The 26,755-nt window shown below is 37.8% G+C and overlaps 1 protein-coding gene across 1 annotated transcript in view; it reads left to right on the top strand.

The window, feature by feature from the left end:
• The window catches only part of col27a1a (collagen, type XXVII, alpha 1a), an 85,727-nt gene extending 61,260 nt beyond the window's left edge, over window positions 1–24,467 (top strand). The window contains exons 32-61 of the mRNA XM_049466506.1: window positions 321–374; window positions 1,759–1,812; window positions 2,235–2,288; window positions 3,779–3,832; window positions 3,926–3,979; window positions 6,489–6,596; window positions 6,703–6,756; window positions 7,443–7,550; window positions 8,495–8,548; window positions 8,704–8,757; window positions 9,188–9,244; window positions 9,369–9,422; window positions 10,267–10,320; window positions 11,017–11,070; window positions 11,361–11,414; window positions 11,543–11,650; window positions 12,289–12,396; window positions 12,497–12,604; window positions 15,636–15,689; window positions 16,132–16,194; window positions 16,997–17,050; window positions 18,135–18,170; window positions 18,268–18,285; window positions 18,384–18,419; window positions 18,580–18,606; window positions 18,727–18,792; window positions 19,363–19,531; window positions 19,972–20,081; window positions 20,496–20,696; window positions 20,899–24,467. Of these exons, the coding sequence (XP_049322463.1) occupies window positions 321–374; window positions 1,759–1,812; window positions 2,235–2,288; window positions 3,779–3,832; window positions 3,926–3,979; window positions 6,489–6,596; window positions 6,703–6,756; window positions 7,443–7,550; window positions 8,495–8,548; window positions 8,704–8,757; window positions 9,188–9,244; window positions 9,369–9,422; window positions 10,267–10,320; window positions 11,017–11,070; window positions 11,361–11,414; window positions 11,543–11,650; window positions 12,289–12,396; window positions 12,497–12,604; window positions 15,636–15,689; window positions 16,132–16,194; window positions 16,997–17,050; window positions 18,135–18,170; window positions 18,268–18,285; window positions 18,384–18,419; window positions 18,580–18,606; window positions 18,727–18,792; window positions 19,363–19,531; window positions 19,972–20,081; window positions 20,496–20,696; window positions 20,899–21,045 (2,226 nt within the window). The 3' untranslated portion in view covers window positions 21,046–24,467. The remainder of the gene's footprint in view (window positions 1–320; window positions 375–1,758; window positions 1,813–2,234; window positions 2,289–3,778; window positions 3,833–3,925; window positions 3,980–6,488; window positions 6,597–6,702; window positions 6,757–7,442; window positions 7,551–8,494; window positions 8,549–8,703; window positions 8,758–9,187; window positions 9,245–9,368; window positions 9,423–10,266; window positions 10,321–11,016; window positions 11,071–11,360; window positions 11,415–11,542; window positions 11,651–12,288; window positions 12,397–12,496; window positions 12,605–15,635; window positions 15,690–16,131; window positions 16,195–16,996; window positions 17,051–18,134; window positions 18,171–18,267; window positions 18,286–18,383; window positions 18,420–18,579; window positions 18,607–18,726; window positions 18,793–19,362; window positions 19,532–19,971; window positions 20,082–20,495; window positions 20,697–20,898) is intronic.
• The last annotated feature ends 2,288 nt before the right edge of the window (window positions 24,468–26,755 follow it).

The raw sequence follows: 26,755 nt of genomic DNA, 5'->3' as shown, positions 1-26,755 counted from the left end.
ACCCTCACATGGGTCTTATCTAGGCCCCATGAGCAATGTAGAACCCAGATGGGGCTCATGTTTAACCCATCCTTGCTCGGTTCATAACTGACCCTTTCCAGACCCTCTCCAAGTGGCCAACATGGAACCTATGGAGAAAACTTACTGGGTCACCCATACAGGCCACACATAGGCATATATAAACAGAATATGAAACATATCATCACAAAGTTGATAGTTTAGACTGGGTGGTGGGTGGGTATAATAATCACATGTAAACCCAGGTTGATCCTGGTTTACTGTCTCGTTCTTTTTTTTATACATACTATTTTTCTCCCCAGGGAATCCAGGGGCCTTCTGGGGCTCCAGGAGCCAAAGGAATCGCAGGAGAACCAGTGAGTTTATTCAAAACTAGTAACATACCTTTTTAAACCCCAAGGACTGAAATGCATTTAGGTTCCTAAGAATATTAAACTGACATAATTTGTTACTTTCATTCAAACAGCTAAATCAAAATATTACATCAACATTTTGGGAATAACTGTAATTATAAACATAGTCACTCAATTTTGAGCTATAAAGTAACTAGACTGAAGGGTAGTTTTAAGAACTGGTGAGAACTGGTTTTGGAGTGATACAAGTGAAACTTGTATTTTGCAGCTGTTAAACATGGTGGAGGCACTATTACAGCATAGGCATGTATAGCTGTAATCAGAACTGGGTAACTGGAGTTTATCAATAGTGTTCTCCTGATAGAAGAAGCATCCCTTTTGAAAAAAAAAAATGCTAAAGTAGAACTGTACCTAAGTTATGCTATTTTGGAACCACTCATTTGTACTTAATTACTACTTGTTTGTTATTAAAATTATATAAATTTGCACTACATTGTTACTGAGTATACAAGTCATATATTATTTTGCCACTGTTTAATACAATTTAAGTATATTTTGTGAGCTATCCAACTGAACATTAAAAACATAATAAAGGTGTGATTAAAATATATATTTAACGTAATATTAATTTTAAGGAGTGTATATAAACTGTTTAAAAACTAAAAGCTATCTCATTGCAGCAAGGATCAGCTCTTAGTTATTTTACCTACAGTAAACTAGCTAAAGTAAACTTTTTAAGCATAATTTTAACACATAAAAGTTCATCATCACAGTTTTAATTTGTCAACTCAAAATTTAAGTTTTGGTTACAAATTACACTGAAGTACAGTTTTATTGAAGAAATATAGGCTCCTAAGACACATTTAGTAAAAATATAGTTTAATTATAAAAATCACAGTTTCATGAAAATAATATTAAGCATATATTTTTATTAAGTGGATTACCAGTTTATTAAGTACATCACCAATACTGAAATACTAATTAAGCAAGTAAATATGTATGTATTATTAGAAAAGTATACTTTATTTATTCCGCATATAGTTCAAGTAGACTATTATTATATTTAAATACACAACTTTTTCACAAGGGATAAGGAATTATGTTTCTGTAGAGTAACGTTACAAAACTGACAGAACCGGACTTCACAGTACAAAAGCTTAATAACCCCAAAAAATTACAGAGAAAACAAATAAGAGGATCTTTAAACCAAAGAAAATGGAACGTTCTTAACCTGACTTCAAACCGACTTAGCTATTTTTTACTGACTGAAGACAAAACTGAAGCAGGAGAAATGCAGTCTTTGTGTGTAAACACTTGTGTATTACACAGGTGATTTGTTTGGTGTGTGTGGTTTATTAATGTTATTAATGTTTCTGTCTTTAATAAGGGTCCCCCAGGAATACTAGGAGCAGTAGGGGCTCTCGGAAACATTGGACCAAAGGTAAACACACTGCTTTTTTCAGGTCTTCACATTCTCCCATTTACAGTGATGCATTGCAGTTCAAATCAAAATCATGAGCATAATTATGTGACGCCACATAAACACTGTTATTTTTAAACTGTGTAAACCAAATAGACTATAATTACAAAGATAGATTGGTTGTATTTAATTAAGATAATAGATTATCTAATTCTATCATCACTCACTTGAACTTGAATCAGAGATGATTACAGCATCAAGTCTTTTAAAAGTTACATTGGCTTCTTAAGATAACATTGACTATGGCACACAAAGACATAGTCACAAAAATACCATCATCATTTAGTTAATGGGATACCTTTGGGTTGATGAGGTACTGTTTAATTCAGCACATAATTGTCGTGCCCATAATCTGATCTGCAACATCTCTTTCTGTCTTTTAGGGGCCTCCAGGAAAAGTGGGAGACCCCGGAGTTTTGGGTGAACCAGGAGAAAAGGTAGAATATTTATTTAAATAAAACATGTGAAATTATTGACCTTGTTCAAGTATGAATCCTGCCTCAAAATAGACCATATATAGATCCTATGTTAGTGTGGATACTGTCATAGTATATACCCTATTTAAATATGGGCACTGTTACAGTATATACTCTATTTGAGTATGGGCACTGTTACAGTATATACTTAATTTTATACCCTATTTAAGTTTGAATACTTTCTCAGTATATACCTTATTTGACTATGGATACTGTATGTCTATATACCATATTTGAGTTTGATACTCTTTCAATCTGTACTCAATATATACCCTGTTTGAATACACCAATGGATAATGCGTACTAGTGCTTAAATAAAAGGATTTTATTGAAAGTTACTTCATTTTAGTAATTCAGATCAAAATGTGAAACTCATATATTATATTACATATATAATACATATATGATAATAATACATATATAACACACAGATTGATCTATTTTAAGTGTTTATTTCTGTTATTGTTGAAGAGTATGCCTTACAGACACCCAAAAATCAAGGTCTCAAGTTGGACCAACACCAGCTGATGACATGGCTCTTTAAACATTAATTGGCCAGCAGGAAATGTTGTATTTAATTTGGAAATCAAGGGACCAGAGTCTGAAGGGAAGTGTAGCAGAGTGGAGAGAAACACAGTTCAAGCTGCTTGAGGTCTAGTGTGAAGTAATGCTGCTAAAAAGTAATATGAAGATGCAGATTTATTTTTTTCAGCAGGATTTGGCACACTGCCCACAGTTCTAAAAGTACTAATTGGTCTGTGTAAATGATTAAAATAGATCACTCTGTGTGTAATATATCTATATAATATAAGAGTCTCACATTTTTAACTGAATTACTGAAATAAAGTAACTTTTCAATGATATTCTAATTGTATAAGATGCAAAAGATACTCCTATCCCTCACTCATTCATTCTAGTATATACCCTAATTGACTTTTTTGTTAGATACTGCTATGAATTTCATACTGTATAAAGTTTGTCTCAGTATAGACTCTATTTAAACATGTATACTATATAAGTATAGACCATTATTTGAGTATATATAATGTATACTACATGTATTACTAAGTAATAAGTAATAAATAATAAGTATTTCTATACCATATTTCAGTGGAGATACTAACCCAGTAAGTTCTTGACCTTGTTGCCTTTTGTTTAGTTGTCTTATTGCTGTTATACAGCACAGACTAGACAGCACAGATGTGTTGTAATGACAGGGCGAATTCAGCTTTGAAAAGTGCTGGTAAAACTATTTGTGTTTTAAATAGAGCTCCTAAAAAGAGGCTAATGTTAGTCTGTGCTAGCCAGTGCTGCCATTATAGAGACCTAGTTTACTGATCATAATGCCAGTTCTGCTCCCACAGCGGATGTCTGGTGGATTTTTGGTGAAGTGTTTCAGACAGGACAGAAGTTTGTGTGTTTGTGCTGTATTTCATATGATTTTGCTGTAGGGTGCGGCGGGAGCTGAAGGAAATGCTGGAGCTCCAGGAATCATTGGACCAAGGGTGTGTGAGAGCTTCATTTGTACATATGGGTTATATACTGTCAGTGTGTGTATGCTTTATGTTTTCACAAATTAATTGTGTGTGTGTTTGTAGGGAGAGCCAGGTTTGGAGGGGGAGGCTGGTCCTGCTGGTCCTGATGGCACTAAGGTATGTGTCCTTTACCTTCCAGAGCCCTGGATTTAGTTCATAAGTACAAATGAGCGCTAATGTGCTAATATATGCTAACATACGATTAAACACTAATAATATCCATAAGCATTAGTCACAAGAGTGCCATGGCCACTGTTAATAATCCAGTCTAATAGCACATGGCACTGAATGTTAAGGGCCTTTCTTAAGTGCCCAATAATGTAAGCTTATAGATGTGTGTATCATCCCCACAACCTGGAGATCAACAACCCAATGCTATAACTTTCACTCTTGAGCAGCTTTAAATGTCTGTGATTGATTTAAAAATGCCATTATATTTAGTTTTTTTTTTTTAACTCAGCAGCACAATGTGAGACTATAGCACTGTTATATAAAATGCTATCTTAGCATTATTTAGTAATGCTAAGATAGCAGTAAAGCGACATATGAGCATTATAAGTTTAGAAAAGGTGATAGAGGCTCAGTATAGATCCTATTTGGAGAGTCTCTATATACACTAGCGGTCAAACGTTTTAGAGCACCCCTATTTTTATAAGTTGTCCAGTAGCAGTGCTGTTTTTTTATTTTCTTATCTTGGCAATGACTTTATTACTGCCTTCATACCCTGTCAGACCTCTAATTCTTCTCTTTACTACTGAAACTGAGACTTAGTCCAATCATGTTAGGCTGTACAAAAGGCTGGTGTTGTTGCCATGTGGGTCAGCCAGACCTGACTCTTCCTGTACCAGTTTCTCCAGTTTCTTAGAGTCTTTTGAAGGTGTAGGAAACAGTACTTACCGCTCTCTGGCTTCATCTGTAATTTCTCTAAAGGCAAGACTTTTGCTTTTAATATTTACAGAATTATCTGTTATCCTGTTAGCACTTGAAACCCCACAAAGGAGCTAGCAGATATTAGCATCTGAGTAGCACAGGTGATAAAGACTGATAAAGGCTACTATATAAGTCAAAGCTTCTTCACATATAACTGCACATTAAACAAGTTATCTGAAGTAAAGGTTAAACATTAACTCTGCATAATTACTGAATGAAATTGACTTCTGATAACCAGGACTGGAATATCTTATTCTTTATTTTATGTGTTTTTGGTATTTTGTTTGCATATTTATTTTAAAACTCTAATTTATTTCTGAATTCTGATGGCTTTTCTGGTTGTTTAGTGTGGCAGCTCCATTGGTCACTTGGTATTTATTTTTGGCATTTATTTAGAGATGCTAGATTGTTTCTTTCTCCTAGTATTCTTTCAAATCATAAGGTAGAAAATTCCAGCTCAGTTCCTTCCTAGGGATTATCACACCTCCACCACGACACAGCAAGTATGATGACCTTTGGCCTCTGGTAGACTGTACTTTTTTTTAGTTAATTACACTGTGTGACTTTTTACATTTAAAACACTTCTGTCTGTATATTTTTAAAAGCAAATAATATTTGCACTAGCTATATATTAGTGCTGTAAATGTTTACATTTTTGCAGAGAGAGGTGCAGACTTGTACTAGGTTCCTCCTTCAGGAGCATTAAAGTATTGTATTTAGGGCTTTCAACAATGAAGTGTTAACGCACACGATTATTTGGAATTAATCACCACCCCTGCCCAACATGAAGACATTGTGAGAGTGGTGATAATATGATCTTGTCTCGATCCGAAACAGCTATCAAATATACTTCTTGTTAATTAAGCTAAACTGCTGATAAGGCACAGTTTAGTCTGATATATTAGCCAGATAATTTGCTGCTCAATACTGTTTGCACAGACGGCCTGTGCTGCGTTCACTGTTCACAGCCACACAACTGCATTTAATACATATGTGCTGCATGTCCTATTGAAAACACTGTGTTTAAAAGCGCAGCAGCACTTTTGTTGCGTTCTGTGTTAAAGTAGCTTCACACTGCACAGCGCTGGAACACAGAATCTTCTCGCTTTCTTAACTTTCTTGCTCCCATGCCAGAAAGCTCTGGCCAATCAGGGGAGACAGTGTGCTTGCATGGTTTATTGGTTTGAATTATGTTACGTCTAGAATTGTATCTGTGTGAAACCAAACCAAACAGGCGGAAAAAAACATAAACAATAAACAAACTTACCAACTGATCCGGACCATAGAAACCAATTACAGGTGTGAAAACACCCTTTTATACTCAGCAAATGAAGTTCTAATTTAAAAAATCTTTACAACCAAGCTGAGATGTTTACAATAAAGTAAAAAAAAAGAATTTCCTCTATCCAGATAATGTCATGAATTTTATATAATATATTTGTTTATGTATATAATAGTATTTTAATTGACACCACTAATATAAATATAAATGCATTCTTGTACAAACTATAATTGCACTATAAAAAAACTTGTGTCTTATTTTTCCCCAACATTTATTTTTTTTATATTTTATTTTTATTGTATTTTTGTTGGTTCTGCTGCTCACATAACATCTCATACATTTCTAAGACTAACACTGAATGGAACACCTTGTGAAACAGTATTTTGTTTTGTGTCATTTGTTTGTGTTAAACAGGGGGAGAAAGGGGACATGGGGCAGGAAGGCGAACCCGGCATGAGAGGTGAATCCGGAATCAAAGGCAAAGAGGGACCACCAGGCGACCCCGGACTTACTGGTGTCAGAGTGAGTCCATGTGTACATAAAAATGCTTCTAAAACTTACATAGGTACACATTGTGCTTTAACTGATACCAGTATATGTATGTGTGTCTCTTCTCCTCCTTACTCAGGGTCCTGAAGGAAAGCCAGGGAAAATAGGAGAAAGAGGAAAGCCTGGCCTGAAGGTCTGTAACTCTCTATTCATCTGATAGGTGCCACATTTAGCACTTCTGGAGTATTGGTGCACTATTCTACTGTGCAGCAACTCTGACCCAAATATGACTTTAATGTCCGCCTACAATGATCTACATTGTGTGAATGGGCCCTTTGTACTGTATGAGCTGGTTTAAAATAATCATCAGTCATCTAGGCAGGTCACAATCAATCTATACATTCCATGCACACTTCATTTGAAACCACTAGCTTTTAGTCCTTTTTGGTTAAATACTATAGACTGTTGTAACACAGCATATATGGTCATCTCACTTCAGCTGGGCATGTAATTAATCAAGTTTTCACAATAAACATCTCATAAGTGCTGTGATAGCATCTTAAAATACAGCAGTACTTTACTGCATTCCAAGACACGTAAATGAGCCAAAAAGACATCAGAGTTAAGACATCAGGCTTAAACTATCAACAGACATAGGAGGGCTGTTGTTAGCACTACAGCTGTTAGCATCGCACTAACTCACTCACAACCAGTCAAAGCTGTGTTTTTAGTATTTGTGTACCCCTTATATACAGTAGTGGGCCCATGTAGTGATGGTTAGATCTAGCAAGTGGTCTCTAATGAAGTGGATGTTTAGTATATAGCTCTGGTCTACTTAGTGCCCATACTAATTTTCTCCTCTATCTCTGTGTCCTACAGGGAGCAAAGGGCAACATGGGACACCTGGGAGAGACTGGAACTGTGGGGAAACTGGGACCAATTGGAGCCACTGGGCCCAAGGGGTCGAGAGGAACCATCGGACCTGTGGTAAGAAGAGTGAAAGAGTATTAAAGAGAACAATTACTGGTCCAAAAAAAATATGTCTCATGGCATGTATATACAGCCCTGGAAAGCTCTGTTTTTTTCCATTTATAGATATATGTTTGAGTAAAACGAACATTGTTGTTTTATTCTATAAACTACAGTCAACATTTCTCTGAATTTCCAAATACAAATATGGTCATTTAGAGCATTTATTTGCATAAAATGAAAAATGGCTGAAATAACAAAAAAGGTGCAGAGCTTTCAAAACTCAAATAATGCAAAGTAAACAAGTTCGTATTCATAAGGTTTTAAGACTTCAGAAATCAATATTTGGTGGAATAACCCTGGATTTTAATCACAGTGACATCTTGGCATGTTCTCCTCCACCAGTCTTACACACTGCTTTTGGATAATTTTATGCCACTCCTGGTGCAAAAGGTTTTCAATTTTTTTTAAAAACTCAGCATTTTTAAGTGGTCCTTTTTTTGTATGTCACCACCAAAAACCTTTAAAAAGTAATGGAGCTTGTTAATGGTGTAAAAATAGCGATTTCTATTCTATGCAGTGCAATGCCCCTATCTGTTGCATTATAAGCATTGTATATCACAATGCTGGGGATGAATGGAGGTGGGCTATACTACATAAGTTTGTACTCGTTATCATGTTTCACTACACCATTTCACACCAGATTTCTCCTTTAACAGCTGTTATACAGTTGATCCATCTGTCTTGTGAAAGAAGTCATGATGCAAGTTTGCACAAGGTATAAGGAACATAAGCACTATGACAAGTCGCTTGTCTGTTCACACAGTCAATTCTAGCCAGACGCCACCAGTCACAATCATAACCGCCCTCTGCACTGTCCACTGTTGGTGATAATGCCTTTCGTAATTATATTGATTGAAAAGCAGCTAACTGGAGGATCACTTATTCTCTTGTTCTCTCAGGGAGCTCCTGGACGGATGGGTCAGCAGGGGGAAACCGGCATAGCAGGGTATGAGGTGAGAAGGATCAGAGCTTCTTGAGCACATTCTGCTCGTGACCAACCATAACTTCTGATCCACACCAGGACCTCACTTTCAGAAGCTCATTCACCCATTTATTGAGTACATAGGACAAGCAGCTGTTCTCATGTTGGGTCTTTCTCTCTCTACAGGGTCACCAGGGGCCAACAGGTCCATTGGGGCCTCCAGGACCAAAAGGTGAAAAGGTAAAACATGTTTTGAACTCCATTTGATCTCCCGAATGCACAAATCTGTGATTAATCTCTGACCTTTTCTTAACTACAAAAGGTTTCTAATTATGCCTTTATGATTAGTGCTGGTCTCCAAATCTGACCCGGCTATGAAGCATGATCATCAACATAGCCAGGGCCTCACACACGCTGTGCTGTTTTCATCTCACACAGCCTCTAACACTGCTCGTTTAAACCTGCGCGCACACACTTACACACATGACATGATCTAGAGGCATCAAATGAGTCACACTCTCATCTCATCTGATATGAGTTTGGGCTCTAAAAGCATGTGACAGAGCAGGCATGCACGTGTTGTTTTGGATTGATCGGTATTTTCTCAGTTCCACTGGAGCGCAGTAAAGCTGAAATGAATAAACGCTGTGTTCTTTATGTTTTTGTTTAGGGTGAACACGGGGATGATGGGAAGATTGAGGGTCCTCCTGGCCCCCCTGGACTCAGAGTAAGTTAATATCACTTTTTATTCCTATCAATTTGTTTGTTTATAAGTAGTGAATGGTGCCATTTTTAGGCCTATAACTACTAGTTGTAAAACTGTGTGTGTGTTTGTATGTGTGTGTGTGTAGGGTAGAGTTGGAGATCCAGGAGACCGAGGGGAGTCAGGTGATCCAGGATATCCAGTGAGTTAATATTCAGAACATATGCAGTACTATGCAAAAGTTTTATTCCCCTGTGAAAATGATTATGTAAAAGCTTACTCTCCATGTTTGTTTGACCTGTAAAACACTAATATTAGAATAAAATACAAATAACATTCATACAAAAATATTGATTTTACATTACTGTGTTCATTAACACAGTTCCAAAGCTCTGCTCCAATGAGTGTTATTGATACTGTAGTTATCATCATATCAGGAGCTGATTTGGTAAATCAGGGGCTGGGGGATGTCCAGGAGGTTCTTCAAATTAGCAAAATAGAACTTAACTACTTTCTTTATTTTCTTCAGAATGAGAAAATCTTATGTTTTACTGTAATTATTACCTGTCATTTGTAATACACTTGCCACCAATCAAATCCTCTAATAACACTAAACATGAGTTCCTTTAAACAGCCTAAATGTCTAAAGGTCTGGCATGTACGGCAATCTGTGCTATTAAGACCCTGGCCAAGCCTTTTCAATTTGCAGTTTCTTTAGTGCAGAATGTTATTAAGGAAAAACAGTTCAGGGGAACTGTGGAAGTCAAGATGAAATCTGGAAATCCAAGACTACTCTCTTGAACTTGTTGGGTGTCAAGACAGGAACATAAATATAAAATAATTGGATTACATTTGTGCTTAATAGTGAATGATGGCATGCTTTGTTTTATTCATTTATTTATTTGTAAATAATCAAGCATCTAACATTGTTTAGTCGTTTGAGATCATAAGGTCAAAGTTTAGTAGTCTATTCATAGAAGAATAGCAGTGTTCAGTTATTCATTGTTAATTTTATTATTGTTCACTGGTGATGTTTTGATGTCTAGGGTCAGCAGGGGGTGGACGGATTAAGAGGCAAACCTGGAGCACCTGGATTACCTGTAAGTTACATTACATGTGTGTCCAAAAATGTGTATCACTGTATTGTTTAAGATTTTGGCAGTTTTTCAGTATTTTTATTTAGAATTTTGGGCATGACACTGAAAACGCAGGGACAACAAATTATGGAAAGAAAACAAAAAGTGTTTAAGTGCAGTTTCATCATAGAAAGCCATTTTTAACCTCATAGCATATCAGAAAGAGAGAGTGGGAAAGGAAAATGTGAGGAAAGGGCAAACAAAAGAAGAAAAAGAATAGGAATACAGCCAATCAAAATGAAAACCATTGGATATATGCTTGGATTTCCAAACTTAACTATGCCAAGTATTAATAGGAAGAAAGAGATAATTGTAATTGTAAAGGGACTGGGAAGCCAAGGAAGACCACCACTGTTGATGGTAGAAGAATCCTCACTAATCCTCAGAAAAATCTTCAGTTGTCTGTCCAACATATCAGAAATAGACTTCAGGAGGTGGGGTTCAGACACCCACAAAGCAAAAATACAGAGGCTACAATAAAATATCTTAAGTAAAAAATCTAATTGCAGTGTGCAATAATGTACTTAAGTTAAAAAATGTTTAGTGAAGACCAGGATTAACCTGTACCATAGAGATCAAGAGCAAAGCGTGGACTACACACCACACTTACATATACCTAGTAAAGTCTATTAACATATTGTAATAATTTTCATATTTTAGGGTCATCCTGGTCCTCGTGGACAACAAGGACCCAAAGGATCAAAAGGCGAGCAGGTAAGACTGAAATTTACATTGGTGTGTGTTCTGTTGTGTGTGTATTAAGTCTGATCTGGATCTGGTTTATGCATATATCCTTCTTTATATACACATCTGTGTGTTTGGTACAAATGCACATTTCATCACTTATACTTTGGAATGGTTTACTGTAAATGACATATGGGAAAAGTCAGTGCTGTGTCACATTGAGCTGTGTGTGTATGTGTGTGTGTGTGTGTGTGTGTGTGCTGTTTTAATGCATATGGGTGCAACTCAGCATATTGTTTTTTTTCTCTGATTCTCTAAAGGGTCAGAAGGGAAAACAGGGTAAACAAGGAGAACGTGGAACTAGAGGAACAACGGTAAGAAACATAACTTTTCTTCAGCATCCATTGTGAAAGTGTGTGTGTGTGTGTGTGTGTGTATAGGTATGTATATGCTTACTCTATAAATGGTTTTCTGTACTATACTCTTTTTATTTATGTGTCAGGGTACTGTTGGATTGCCTGGTCCAAGAGGTGTGGTTGGTCGGGAAGGGCAGGAGGGCGTTCCAGGAGCTGACGGTATTCCAGGAAAAGATGGGACTAAAGGAATTCTGGTGGGTCTTTTTCTTATTGTTAGTAGAAATGCACCTTTTCTTGCTAAAAGAAAAGCAACCAACAAAGCACAATACATTTATCTCTGCAGTGCTGTTCTTATCATGAAGTTACTTAAGCAGTGCAGTTCCAGTTTACACATTTACCTCAGCAGAGTTATTCTTATCATTAATTTATCTCACCAGAGCTATTCTAATCATGAATTTACCTCATCAGTGCTATTTTAATCATAAATTTACCTGTGAGTCACTGTGAGTGAATTTTACACAGAGAAGGAAATCCAGCCTTTTGGTAAACAAAAATGTGAGGGCAAAGTTAGCCCAGCTGATGTTACTGTCCAAAACCTGTACAGCTTGTGTGAAGATTAACTTGTAAACTGGTACAAATCATTAATAATAAATAATGCTCAAGGCTTTCTTTTGCTTTCTTTCCTCCCTCACACCCTGCATTGTATACAGCAGCGCTCTGATATGCAGCACGGCTGGGGAGGAGGGGGGTGCAGTAGAGGGTGCTGCAGTTACTGGAAAAAATACTAGTATCACATAGACTATTTTTTTTTATTCGCATATCAAAGCTGCCAAGCACCGCTGCCTCTAACTTCTCTCTGCCTTTCTCTCTTTCTCATTCTCTCTCTTAACAGGGTGATCAAGGAGATGATGGTGCCATCGGTCTCTCCGGTAAGCCTGGAGCTCGGGGGAAAGTGGGTGTTCCGGGGTTACGAGGAGATCAGGGTTCATTTGGTCCAAAGGTGAGAAAAACGTAAAATCGACAAACATTTCCTCTCACTCTCTCTGATGCTGAAGGTAGTGATAATATAAAGCTAATCAAACTCTATCACTCATTGGCAGGGTGAGCGAGGTCTCCCAGGTCACCCCGGCCCTTCAGGAAAGAGAGGCTTCAAAGGAGTGACGGGCCTTCCAGGATCTCAGGGGGACCGGGGACCCAAAGGACAGCCAGTGAGTATTAGGAGCATAGATCTGAGTACAGAACTAATGCAGAGCTCTCTAAGGCTAAGTGCCCATTAAAGCCACATTGCACAAATCCGATTTTTTTGCTCAGATCGGATTTGGCTATTTTGACGGTTCACATTAATAAAGGTAAGTGACCTGTATCTGTGTGTAATGTGAACTAATCTTTTCCTGAAACATCTCACATGTGCACATTGATATGATTATAAACATTACCTTCTTCACAAACAACAAAAAACCTCATATTTAAGAGACGACTCGTAGCTTCATAAAGGGAAATGGATGATTTAGCAGCTCATATGTGGAGCATCTTTTGCTGGAGTGGAGATTAAACAGCTTACTGCTTAGTAAATGCTCAGGTCGAGGAGGAGAAAAAAGGCCAGGCGGTTTGCTTTTGCTGTTTTTGCAACTATAGCTGCACAGCTGCACCAAGAGATGTGTGGGTACGAATGAGAGACAGGTTGCGCATGCCTAAAAGCAAAAAGACATTTACAAAAACATTGAGCCTCATCAACTAACTGTTCTTTTCTTCTTAATCTTCTAATTAATTCTTAAATTTTCTTCTTAAACCTCACTTTATGTTTTACGAAGATTTTGACCAAGATTCTTCACCAATATTTTTTTAATAGGTAACTGTAGGACACATTGAACTAATATGTATTTATTTAAAGTGTCATTTAAAATGTATAGCTAGCCAGACACCATCGGTCACAATCAATGCCACCCACTGCACTGTCTACTCAGGGTAGTAATGCCTTCTTTTACATATTACCAACACACATGTGACACTGTGTATCAGGGGATTTTAAAACCATGCCTTAACAACCTGTAAATAGAATGCTCCTATATGTGGCACTCATTATCAGGTCTTGCTCAAAGTCTCACAATTCACTTTGGTCTCACCATGAGCCAAAGTGTTCAGTCTCACTCACAAGATAACACCTCATATCTTATTATGATGATTAGTTTACCTATTGCTTTCCCATAACTTTTGGCATGTCTGTCTATGTATTATTACATTTAGACATAAAACATATAGATATGTATGCATGTATAGATAAATGTAGATGCACACATTTAGATTTTGGTGAATGAGGCCAGTGTTTTTTTGGGAGTATTTTACCAAAGGTCAAATCCCCTGGGAATATAAACTCATGGATACATGAACACGATTACACGGACACACACACACACACGGAGAGAACATTCAACCAGGACGTATTACAGATATTACAGATGTTTTGATCCTGTGTATACATTGATCATTTTAGTATATCCATTGTTTAATATATCACTTTAATGCTTTAAATCCAAGAGTGTTTTATTTGATACATATTTGAGTTTAGAACCTCCACAGTAGCAGTGTGATGCAAAAGATTATTTGAGCAAAAATACATTTCAGGTTTGCTCTATAACGTGTAATATTGACAATATATGGTAATAATACACGTTATAGCATGAACCTTGACTGTATTATTGCGATCATACCACAGTTAAATTTTCAAGGTTTTCGAAAGGTTTTGAATTAAGGATTTTTGATCACATGGCAGGGTCGGAACTGTGGTAAAATAAATTATATATCAATAGCAACAGTAATATATAATACATGTAATAAAAAATAATTATTCTGCTTGCCTGCTGCATGCAGGAAAATACAAAATGTTGTTTGTGGACTCTAATTAATGCACTGTGATGATGTCAAGGCCCTAAACACATCACCACCTACCCAATAGACATTTTATCTACACAGACATTCATTAACGAACAGAGTACTTACCTGGATCCTGTGCAAATGGCGGCGCACGTGCCACCTGGGTCCTAAAGGTCTTCGTAGAGACCAAGGGTTGTCCTGGGGCAGGGGGGTCTGGGGTACCTATGGAAAGAAAACAGAGCAAATAATGCATTAACATTCTAACATTTTAATGAATACTTACCTGGACGTCCAAAGGATTACATGCATGTGTTCTTGTCTGTAAATATGTAAATCGTGTACAATAACAATTGTGTACAGTTAGCTTACCCACCTGCCCACTAGTTAATTACTTGTTGGTTTAGCCGGGGGTGGGCGTGGTTGAGCGTGGCTGGTATGCCGGCGGGAGTTGCTGTTTATTGAGCATTTAGGTGGGAGCTGCAAGTCCACCTTAAAACTCCTTTCAGTATATAGTGTGTAAATAGTTTGTACATATTGTATATTTCGTTTTTTTGTGGGGATTGGTGCTTCGTTTGTCACAATAAACACTTCAAAAGGGATACTTACCTGGTTCCAGACTGTTTTTTCGTCTCTGCATCACCTCTCTCCAGTAACTTCCTGACCACTTGTTCTCACACTACCACATGCATTAGCTACTTTATATTGCAGCCATTACTGATGGCTACTTAATTTTAGAGCATCACTCTGATGTGCAAATGTACAAACAGATTGTCTAGTTCCTGAAGAGAAATACTGCCAGTAGATTAGGACTCTCTGATGCAGATGAACAGAAACCTGCTGACACCATTCCCAATGCCAGGCATGGTCTAGAGTGGCATAAAGCCCCCCAGCACTAAGCTAGGAGATTAGGATGAGGTGGGGTGGTGATCATTCAATATCCTGACCTTCAGAAATGCTATTGTTGCTGAATGCAATCAGATCCTCACAGCAATGCTCTAAAATTGAGTAGAAAACCTTCTCCAGACAGTAGATAAAGTTCATCTAAGAGAAGAAGGATAATGTTTTTTTTTTTTTATCCTTGATTTCAGACGTAGCAATGAATGAGCTGGTGTCCCAGTACGTTTTGTCTATGTAGTGTATATGTAAAGTGTTATTTAATTTGGTTAAGGCTTTAAATGGTTAAAAAAGTGATGTTAAATAAGAAAGCACTATTTTCCATGTTCTTCACTTCCACTACTCTTCCACTGGTGCTTGGCTCCATAATTACTGCTCAGCTCCGACATTCATCTCAGTATGTGAATGATCTCACAAACGAGAAAAAGCATAAAAGGAAAAAAGAGTGATGTGTTTTTCTTTTTTGTTTTTCAGGGGGATGTTGGAGAACCTGGGTTTCCAGGGATACTCGGAATGTTTGGACCAAAGGTGAGGAGACGTTTCCTTATATATCCAGACAGACAGGGAGAGAGCATATAATTAATAATAATTAGTTCTGACTGTTAAATGCTCTCATGCTTTTGGCTTCTTGCACACACACCAAATTTACACTCACCACCCACACTCAGGCAAAGAGCTATGGGCACAAATGATGGAAAAACCAACCCTGACCACACACACACACAGACACACTGTGGACTTTGGAGTTGATGAATACCTCCATGCTTTCCTGGTGTCTGTGGTAAAATAATATTTCAGGCTATGGTGTGATTAGTGTCCACTCCACCACATGCTAAACACACACAGCAATCACAGTGTGCCAGTAAAGTGTGTGTGTGTGTGTGAGTTTGTTTGTGCATGTCTGTGTGCACACCTTTAGGGTTTGTGTGTGTGTGTTTATGTTTAATTAAAATATAATTTATTTGCACAGGGGCCTTCAGGTGACTTTGGGATCAAAGGTATTCGGGGACCTAAAGGACCTCCTGGTTCAATAGTAAGACTTGCATTTTTTAATATATGAAAATATGTCCTATTTTATGTGTTTCTATGGTTTGTATATAAATTTACATGGATATTTCACAGAAATTCAATGCAGGAGGACATACATGCATGCATATTCCATGTTTTATCTTCTATAGGACAAAAATCAAAGGACGTCTAGATCATCATAGATCCTGTTCCATGACTTTTCCATGTCAGAGTCCCTTGTCACATGTTCACATGAAAAATACTAGCAAGACTGCACTGCCCACTGTGGGTGGTAATTCCTTTAATGAAATATCCTGGTACACATGTAAACACATGTGACATGTGATACCAATACAACATTACGGAAAAAAAAATGCAAAAAATTTGATTGCATTTCAAATTAAATCTATATAGAGTACCAGTCAAATGTTTATTCTTTATTTGTAGTATTTTCTACATATTAGATTAATATTGAAGACATCAAAACTATAAAGAAACACACGTACAATTAAAGTGAACAAAAATATGATTTATGCATTAGATTTTTTTAAAACAGTACCTTTAGCTTTGATGCCAAATGTGCTGATCTCTTGTTAAATGCTTTTCTTTTACACTGCACTCCAACTTGTTCCAAACCAGTTTTTTTTTTTTTGTTTACTACCTAACTGCATGTGTTCATTCATAGTGTTTAAGTCTTTAATATTAATCTACAATGAAATGATAGAAATAAAGAACAAATATGAGAATGAGAAACTTTGACTGGAACTATATTTGACTCTGTTTATTAGTACTGCAGAATGTAAATATTAATCTTTTTATTTCTGTAGGGGAAAGGTGGAGTTCCTGGTCCAGTTGGTATAATTGGCCCAGCTGGCAGCCCGGTAAGTGACCTTGACCGCACTACTAATACATGCAATTCCCATACAAGATGTATAAATGGATATACAGCTTTGGAAAAAAATAAGAGACCACTTAAAATTATGAGTTTCTTTGATTTTAACAAATTGAAAACCCCTGGAGTATAATCAAAAGGGTGATCACATGCCATTAAACCAAGCTGAACTGCTTGAATGTTTGCACCAGAAATGGCATAAAGTTATCCAAAAGCAGTGTGTAAGACTGGTGGAAAAGAACATGCCAAGATGCATGATAAAAATCAGTGTCTCAGAAAAATAGAATATTATATTAGACCAATTGGTAGGAAATGAACCATTGCTGGAAAATGAAACTCACATCTCCATAAAAGTTGTCAGGAGAGGGAATCATGAAATCTTTGAACTTGATAAAACACAGTGGACCAACACCAGCAGATGACATGGCTCTCCAAACCATCACTGACCATCAGTTCATTTCAATTGGAAATCAATGAACCAGAGTCTGGAGGAAGAGTGGAGAGACGCACAGTCCAAACTGCTTGAGGTCTAGTGTGAAGTTTATACAATCATTGATGGTTTGGAGAGCCTTGTCATCTGCTGGTGAAGTCCAAAGTCAGTGATATTCTATTTTTTTGAGATGCATTAGTATATTGATAAAAATGACCCACAAAGATTCACAAACTAATGTTACAAAAACTAGTATTAATATTAAACTAACACTAGGTTAAGTGAATAACAGTAAGGATCTGGTTCCTGTGTCACCTCTCAAGGGGTGAATATATTAGGCAGCGAGTGAACAGTCAGTTCTTAAAGTTGATGTATTGAAGCAGGTTGAGAATCTGAGACACTCTGAGACAAGAACCGAACTGTGAACTGTCAGCAAAGTTAACCTAATCTGATACAAAAGAAGAGCTAATAAAGCATGAATTTCTGAAGTTAAAAGTGAACTCATTGTCCTGAGGGCTTCATCCCTTGACAGATCAGAGATGGTGGTCTACAAAATATTACAAAATATTGTAATGTTATGGCTAATCAGTGTATTGTGTATAACGGGGAACTGTCTTGTTCTTCATTTCTGTTTTGTTTCTAGGGTCCTAGAGGAGATAGTGGTAGCAGAGGAGAAATGGTAAGATGTGGACAAATACACAGTTCTTGTGTTTGAGAATACTGTGTATTGTAAAATTGCTCTCTAAATGCTGTGTTTTGTGTTTTTTGTTGTACAGGGTGCCCAGGGGCCAAGAGTGAGTCTCTCTATACATCCCCACCATTCTCTCTTTATTACTGTATCAGCATATTCGTATTAACTGTTCAGTTGACTGATCATTTCTATCTTTTCTAGGGTGCTCCTGGACCTCGTGGACCTCCCGGACCACCGGTAAAAACAGTTATATGTTATAAACATGTTTAAACATGGAAAATATTTTTGTAGGTCGTCCCATAAATAATGTATTTAATATCTAAGCTATTATTTTTATAATTGCACAGTAAAATTCCAATCCCTAACTGGATGCTCTTTTTCTGTTTTTGTAATCTAGGGGCCTCCCAGCATCCCACTGTCCTTTGTAAGCAATCTAATTTTTTTTACTTACCTTTTTTGATTTGAAAAAAAAACTACTGACTGACCTATAGATTGACCTGAATATATATATGTGTATATATATATCTGTTTGTTCGCTCCAAAGCAACGGGACGATAGTGGAGTACCTTTGCCTTCGTTTGCTGGATCACACTCTGCGCTCAAACCTCAGGTAATGTGACGTTGAATTTGATTATATTATATTAATTTTAATATTTACAACACAGATATAGTGTACAGCCAGAAGTGGGTAGAGTGGCTTAACCAGTGTGATGGCTTGGTTTGTCAACAAACACAATCAACCTGACCAAACTAGATAACTGTTTAAAAAGCATGGTTAGCATGACTAAAGCCCTATCCAAAGAAGATTCGTTTCTTGACATCTGTAAAAAATATTTCACACTCGTCCGGACTGCAATTGAAAAAAGGGAGAACCAGTGAGTTTTCTGGCTTTCTCTGTCACATGACATAGTGTTCAGTAGCTCCTCCATTTCCTCCATTGACCCCCTGAGGAGCTAATCCCGGATCGGGCTTAAGCTGTTTGACCTGCACAATCAGCATGACTACACTGGGTAACCAGTTTGACCACATTGGTCAACCAACTTGACCAAACTGGCCATTTTGTCCAAGCTCATTGGCCAGCACGGCCATACTTGCTTCTCAGCAAAAAATAAAGTAAAGCTTACTGTAATTTACTAATTTCTCCTCTGCATGTGTGTCTTCTCGTTTCTTTGTGTCTCAGGGTGTGGCAGTGCTGGATCTGCCAATGCTGGACAAGGCTCCAGAGATTCTGCGGACGCTGCACTACCTGAGTTTGTTGGTGCACAGCCTGAAGAATCCTCTGGGCACACGGGACCACCCAGCTCGCCTCTGCCGGGACCTGCACACCTGCCAATACAAACTCAACGATGGTGTGTGTGCAATGATGTGTGAAAAGACAAGAAAGGCTTTCTAGAGCTCCAAAATAGCCTGACAAATTTAGGATCTTACATTACAATAAATAAAATACATGAAATAATACATTAGATTAAATAAAAAAAGATATTATAATTCTGTACATTTTACAGAGTTACATGTTAAAGTCTAGACACATTGCAAATTATCTTGTCCTCCAATATCTAGTAAAAAGATATCACTCTCAAAGAACAGTGGAACAGTGCCCTTTAATCAGTGCGTAGTGCAAATTGTAATTAATTCAGTTGTAGGTCAAAAACTACTTGATTCATTTTTGATTTGTACAAATATGTATTTTTTTGTCACCAATCTTTAAGGAATGGGAGTTGTGTGTGTGTGTGTGTGTGTGTGTGTGTATGTATACTAGTAGAACTAAATTAATGTCTCCTTTCTTCAGGCACTTACTGGATTGACCCCAACATGGGTTGCTCCTCTGACTCTATAGAAGTTTCCTGCAACTTCACAGGAGGTGGACTTACCTGCCTCAGGCCAATCACAGTGTCCAAGGTACTGACCATAACCTGTTACCTGTTAAGATTAAGACCATTATTTAGTTTCACTGTAGAGTAGTTCAACAAAAATCATACAAAAATAATTATACCTTGTTGGCAGTTGGCCAACAATTATTTATTAGCAATAAATAATTCTGATTTGGTTCTTTGCTTAAGGATACCCCAGCCATGTTCTTTTACCCCTCCTTACCCCACTTCCTGCTTCCAGGGGACTGAACACAGCAATCGGACAATCATAAGTCTGCTTTTTAAACCTTTAGACCATAGCTGTTGCACAGTTCCTGTGATACAACTAATTAGCTCTCACCGACTAACCATGCCCACCATACTAAGACCAGATTTCAGATATGTGTTCTGTGCTGCTGTTGGGTAATTCTTAACTTCCTTTTACTGTGTGATTGATTTATAGCTGGAGTTCAGCGTTGGACTGATCCAAATGAGCTTCCTGCATTTACTGAGCTCAAGGGCAGAGCAACGCATCACCATCCACTGCCTTAATGTCTCCATCTGGAGCTTTGGCCAGTCTCAGTCCTCTTCTCCGAATGCTGTGAAGTTCAGAGGGTGGAATGGAGAGATGCTGGAGCCAGACGTGTTGGAGGACACCTGCTGGGTGAGATCATCATTGCATTGCCTCAGTCTGCATTCACATTATCAGCCTTACTGTCGACAGTTTTCTGCTTAGGGTCACTCTGCACCAGAAATATTCATGTTGAATGTACATTAACTTCTAACCACTACTGTAGATAGGATAATTCTGTGTTCAGCCATCTTTGATCTGTAACCGTCCACCTCCTTTTTCATTTTCTGTACAGCAGCGGGACGGACAATGGCAGCGTGCCGTCTTCCTTTTCAGAGTGAACGACGCCTCTTTCCTTCCTGTAAAACACATCAACAATCTTCCTGAAACCGCACTCTCGTCACGCTACCATCTCGAGGTTGGACCTGTGTGTTTCCTTTAGTGTGTGTATGTATAATTTACATATGCACACATACACACCATGCTTCTTCCTCGCAAGCGATGTCCAGTTAAAGCAGCCCACATCCCGCACACTTCGGTATTCAGCCACTGATTGGACTGCAGACACGGGACGAGGTGGAGTGGGCATGGCTTTTGAGTGGATTTAGCACTAAAGACTGTGGAGAGGAAGGTCCTGCCCTTCCAGCCGTGGATGTCCAGCGAGAGCAGGCTCTGAAATACAGCCCGGTCAGCATTGATTCAGGACGTCCATGATCTGGGAGAAACTGCCATACTGTCCGTCTTTCTCTCCTTCTCTATCTCTCTTTCTCTCTCTCTCTATCACTCTCATACCCTGTTAAATACTAAGTATAATAAGTTATTGTAATTCTTGTACTAACTATGGAACTATGATCTATTTTAAAGAAGAATTAAGATAATTGGGAAAAAAAACATATTTATATATCTGTACTTGATCTTTATTCCGGAGCTTTTATACGGTAACAGTTTCAGTGCAATAGGAAACAGAAGGAAATTATTAGAGAGATTATTAAAGATTGGTTACATATTGTGTGGGATTAACTTTATGGATGGCTTTTCAGGGGAACTGTCAATCAAATGTGTGTGATTGATTGAAAACAGTTAGACAGGGAAGTATAAGTATGAGTTTGTTTGTGTGTGTGTATGCTTGCATTTTAATGTGACCAGTCAGGGAGATGCTGATTCTTTAATGTAGTGTGTGTAATTGTGTGTGTGTATGTTTGTGTGTGTGCGTGTTTGTGTATGTGTGTGTGTGTGTGTGTGTGTGTCAAAGATCCGTGGAGATCTATGCAAGGTTCTCTTTACATCACCTACGCCACGTCCTGAGAGCACTGGGCAGTCTAGTGGTGTTTCTCAGGCAATCAGGAGGAGGAATCTTTAGCAAACCAGTGTCTGATGCTCAGACTGGGCGTGTCTTTTATATGCAGGTGTGCCGGTCCTGTGGGTGTGTCTTTTTCTAAGGGGTGTGTCCACCCCTACAAGGTGCTATTTGAGTCGCGTGTTTGCGCGTGAACGTTCAGTGCCGTAGACGGTGCTGACTTACGAAAAATGGTGCTTAAACTTCAAGCAGCCCTTATCACCCCGTAGCCTCGGCTCCCCTCCCACAGAGCAAAGCACTAAAGTAAACGTTGCAAGCAATTCACAAGCAGGCGTCCATTTGCTGTGTTCAAATCATATGTAGCATCAGTGTCCTGAATACACCAAATCCAAATGGTGAAGAAGACAATGGGATGGGACATAAACATTGAAATCCAGCTGTTTAGATACATAATATGGACAAAAAAGTTTATCTAGCTTTTGCTCATCTAGTAAAAGTACTGTCCAGAAAAAGCTTTCTGCTAGCAATCTGCATTGCTATTTTTGATTGCATCCAGCAATAAGAGCTAAAATTAGAATTACTGCAGTCCAGGTGTTGGATGATCACTACCCCCACCTCATCCACAACTTCCCAGCTTATCCCAAATATATGGAGCACTATTATTCCAGAGAACACAGTTCTACTGCTCCACAGCTCCCACTAGCCCACACCTGGCATTATGCAAGGTGACCATAGCTTCATATTTCTCCAGAGATTTTAAATCTGCTGGCAGTACTTCTCCACACGCTGTGTACATGGTTTAAACATCCGTGTCAGCAATTGGTGCAACTTAAAGTAACTGATTGCATGCATTAGAAGGGGTGTCCACAAACATCTGAACATTAAGTGTATTCACCTGGCTCAACACCAGTGATCTCAAACCCTGCTTATTGGGAGCTACTGCATCGAGTACACCCAGACTTTATAGTGTAGCCTGCACACATTTATAAATGTAAGTGTGCATGTCAGGTTACTCTCCAGGCACCAAATATTCTTGTCAACCTGGTACGTCTTTAGCCCTATCTGGATGGGATTAGTTACTCAGAGGGGGCGTCTGTGAAAAATATTTTACTCTTCTACTCAGTGATAAAACTCTTTCATCCTGGCAATTAAAAAAAAAACAGAAGGACCAGTAAGATTTTTGGCTTTCTCAGTCACATGGCATCGCGTTCAGTAGCTCCTCCATTTCCACTCGCTGTTTTGTTTACGTAGATCTCCATGGAAACGTGCGCCCAAAGTGTAATTACGGTGTGTGGCAGTGGAAAAAGAGCTATTTTGTTAAACGTGAGGTGACGAAACTCAGAGATGTGCGTCTGGACGGGACAAACAGCAGGTATTTCAGCCTGTAATTTTCTCAGAGGACATCTGAAAAAACACACACATGGTCGTTCCGGACAGGAATAAAATCACAGAGGACCCCCACTAAAAGTGAAAGTTACCCCAAGACCCCCTGAGAAACAAATCCCGTCCAGATAGGATTTTTGTCTGGCAGGTTAGTCAGGTTTTAGACTGGCCAAGAGACCTGCTATCTTGGATGGTCACTGGTGTTGCAGATGCATGGTGGTACCTGTTGCATAGGTTCAGCATAGAATGAAGGTTCCTGGCCAGAGGGTCTAGCTTCTTTGCTGGTTTCCTAGCAACCAAGAACATATCATAAAATGTATGCTGTTGTAGGCCAACTTTGAAAAGTAGTGCTTTGGTACTTTAGCCCAGGCCACAAAGGCTGCATTGCGAATATATGTAACACGCTCCACAGACTAATTCTCTGTTTTAAAGTTAAGTGGATACGTAGGGGTTGTTTCCATAGACTTTTTGCCCCAGAGCTGAGAATTCTTATTTGTGCATCCAAAAAGGTTCTGTAAGGAAGGCCTACAGTTTCTTCTTTCTTTGCTTACATGCATACACGTGTATAATTATTTGAGCTTTAATGTATACAGCAGGTCCCACTTTAGCTAATTTAAACCTATTTAAATATTAAAGTAAACATGGTTGGGGAACTGTTTTTGTCCGAACAAAAAAACATTACCTGAACTTAATGTAACAGCATCCCAACTGGTCTTGGAGTTGGTAGAATTGTTTTTGTTATTATTATGTGTAAATTTGGGACTCCAGAGAACAATATATTGCAATGTTTTACTGTTGTTTTTTTATATCCTTTATATTTCATTTTGTTCTAGATTTGTTTTGTCTCTGATTATCATACTGTATGGAACTTAAGTCTTCAGTCATGTTAACATTTCAAACAGGTTATGTGAATTTGTTTAGGTTCATTTTCAAGCCAATTACCTCACTCTGCTGGACGTCATCCATCGGCTCTTGTCTGTGATAGTTCTGGTCCATTTCCATGTAAATAAGTCTGACAAGCTTGTCAACTTCCAGCTTGTCAAAGCATATTTTTATTTAACATTGTTTTCAGTCTAATTCTCAGTGCTTTTCTCACTGCCATTTTCCATGCTTGGTTAAATCTGGAGTAAATGCTTACATACCCAATAAAGATGTTCTTACATGCTGCAGCGTGTCCATCTTCACCCGTGGTCTGATCTGTTGGGTAGATGACTAAAATGCGGTATTAGCAGGTATTAGATGTACAGTGCCCTGACTTTAGTTCCTGTGATCACAAACAAACAAAAAAACTTGATACAGCTGATACATATCTCTACAGTCTTTTCACCCTACATACAAAAAAAAACTTTCTTTGCTTCAATCATTTCATTAAACTTGAGTACCTGGAGTAACAATAAAAAACTGTTAACCACTAAACATCTTAGTCAAAATTTGACGTCCCAGTGAAGTTCTATGTGTGTTTAGCACCATGTTAAAGGTAATATCCTGCGGTCAGGCTTATTTTAGGACAGTCACACTCATTTTACATTATTTTAGGTTGATTTCCTTTATAATAGTGCACTAATGTTCGTCTTGTAAAGCAGCGATTCTCAACTGGTGGGTCTGTACCCAAAACTGGGTCGAGACAGCTTGTAAAAAATAAATACATAAAAAAATGTTTATCTGATTTTGTACTCAACGTTTATACTGGGGGGAAAAAAGAGAGAGTTTATTACTGCGGTTCTCTAAATGCAGAGAAGCGAAATATCTAATTTTGTGGCAGTTTTGATATTTAATTTTATTGTAGTAACTTTTAAACATGTAGTTGTCATGTTTCTTCATTCGTTTCTTAAAAATGCTCTTAAATTCACTTGGCATGCATATGTATGTTTAAATTAGATTTTAAAAGCTATTTCAAAAATAAAATCCCAAGCTCAGCTTAGACAAGTTGAGAACCCCTGTTGTAAAGTAGCTAATGCTAATGCCAGCGCTAATATTACATTCAAACAATGTTTTGGGTTAACCAGTTTAGCACATAGATACCCAGGAAGGACAGCAGGATGTGGTCTCATTAAACCTGTATAAGCCTACGTTCTGCTGTACTTCAGTACTATAGCAGTAGAGTGGTAGGTCAATGAAAACAACAATAAGAAAACACCACTTTAGTTTCTGAGTCAATTCCTCTTATTTTGCTATCTATAGATATAGATATGTTTGAGTAAAATGAACATTGTTGTTTTATTCTATAAGCTACGGACAAAATTTCTCCCAATTCCCAAATACAAATTCTATAAACTACGGACAAAATTTCTCCCAAATTCCAAATACAAATATTGTCATTTAGAGCATTTATTTGCAGAAAATGAGAAATGGCTGAAATAACAAAAAGAGCAGAGCTTTCAGACCTCAAATAATGCAAAGAAAACAAGTTCATTTAAGTCATTATGCATCTTGGTTTGTTGTCCTCCACAAGTCTTACACACTGTTTTTGGATAACTTTATGTCACTCCTGCTGAAAAACTGAAGCAGTTTAGCTTGTTTTGATGGACTGTGGCATAGAGAAAATGCATAGAAAAAAATAACTTATCTAGCCTAGCATCAACATATGAACCCAACTACAAAAGTATGACTCATTAGAGAGTTATAATTATCAACAAACTTACTTTAATTACACAAACTGTGGATTACACTGCACCTGTATCCAGCTCTGTTCACTGCACGAGGGAACTACGGTTGAACTTCAGGGACAGAACTCGAGCTGCACATGGAAAGAGCGTTAAATCATAGAGCTTCAGCGCCATCTAGTGGGAGTTTCACTGACTACATCTTACTGAATCAACTGAAACATTACCAAAAGTAACGTTTTCCAACATAATTTGTTTCATTCCAGGATTGATTTTTAGGGCTGTTGTTGTTTTTCACAGCCAAAATATTTAACATATTAGTAACTGTTACACTTATGATTTTTTTTTAAACACTAAAGACTGCGGAGCTATAAAAATAAATTTATGATTACAGCAGCCTAACTTTACTGGTAGTACACTCGGACTGTTGTTTTGGTTCTTCAGCTGAAATAGAAAAGAAGTCAGTGGGTTTAAAGCCTGGTTTTAGAAGTGTTCAAAGGTGTAAACAGTCTTGTTTTAAATACAATAATATCTATGATATGACGGTAATGTTACAAAGCTGGATGCAGCAGATGTAAAGTAGAGTCAGAGGAATCCTTTCTCTGCTCGTCTGGAGGAGCTATTTCCTCACTGTACTTATTTTTCTCAAGTTTAACTGCAACACGGCTTAAGTGGGTTTTCTCAGAGAATATCTAGACAGCAGAATGAATACTCACTGAAAAAACCTTTACAGGTTTGTTAGACCACCAGAGGGCGCTTCTGAATGAATAAAAAATGAACAGGGTTATATGGAGCAATGGAGAGTTTATAAATATTTGATAATCACAAATTATACAATATATAATTATTCTATATATATATATATATAT

The sequence above is a fragment of the Astyanax mexicanus genome, chromosome 17, assembly GCF_023375975.1.
Source record: "Astyanax mexicanus isolate ESR-SI-001 chromosome 17, AstMex3_surface, whole genome shotgun sequence".
NCBI classification, from domain to species: Eukaryota; Metazoa; Chordata; class Actinopteri; order Characiformes; family Acestrorhamphidae; genus Astyanax; species Astyanax mexicanus.
Note: the sequence above shows the minus strand (reverse complement) of the source record. Positions and strands in the feature narration are given on the sequence as shown.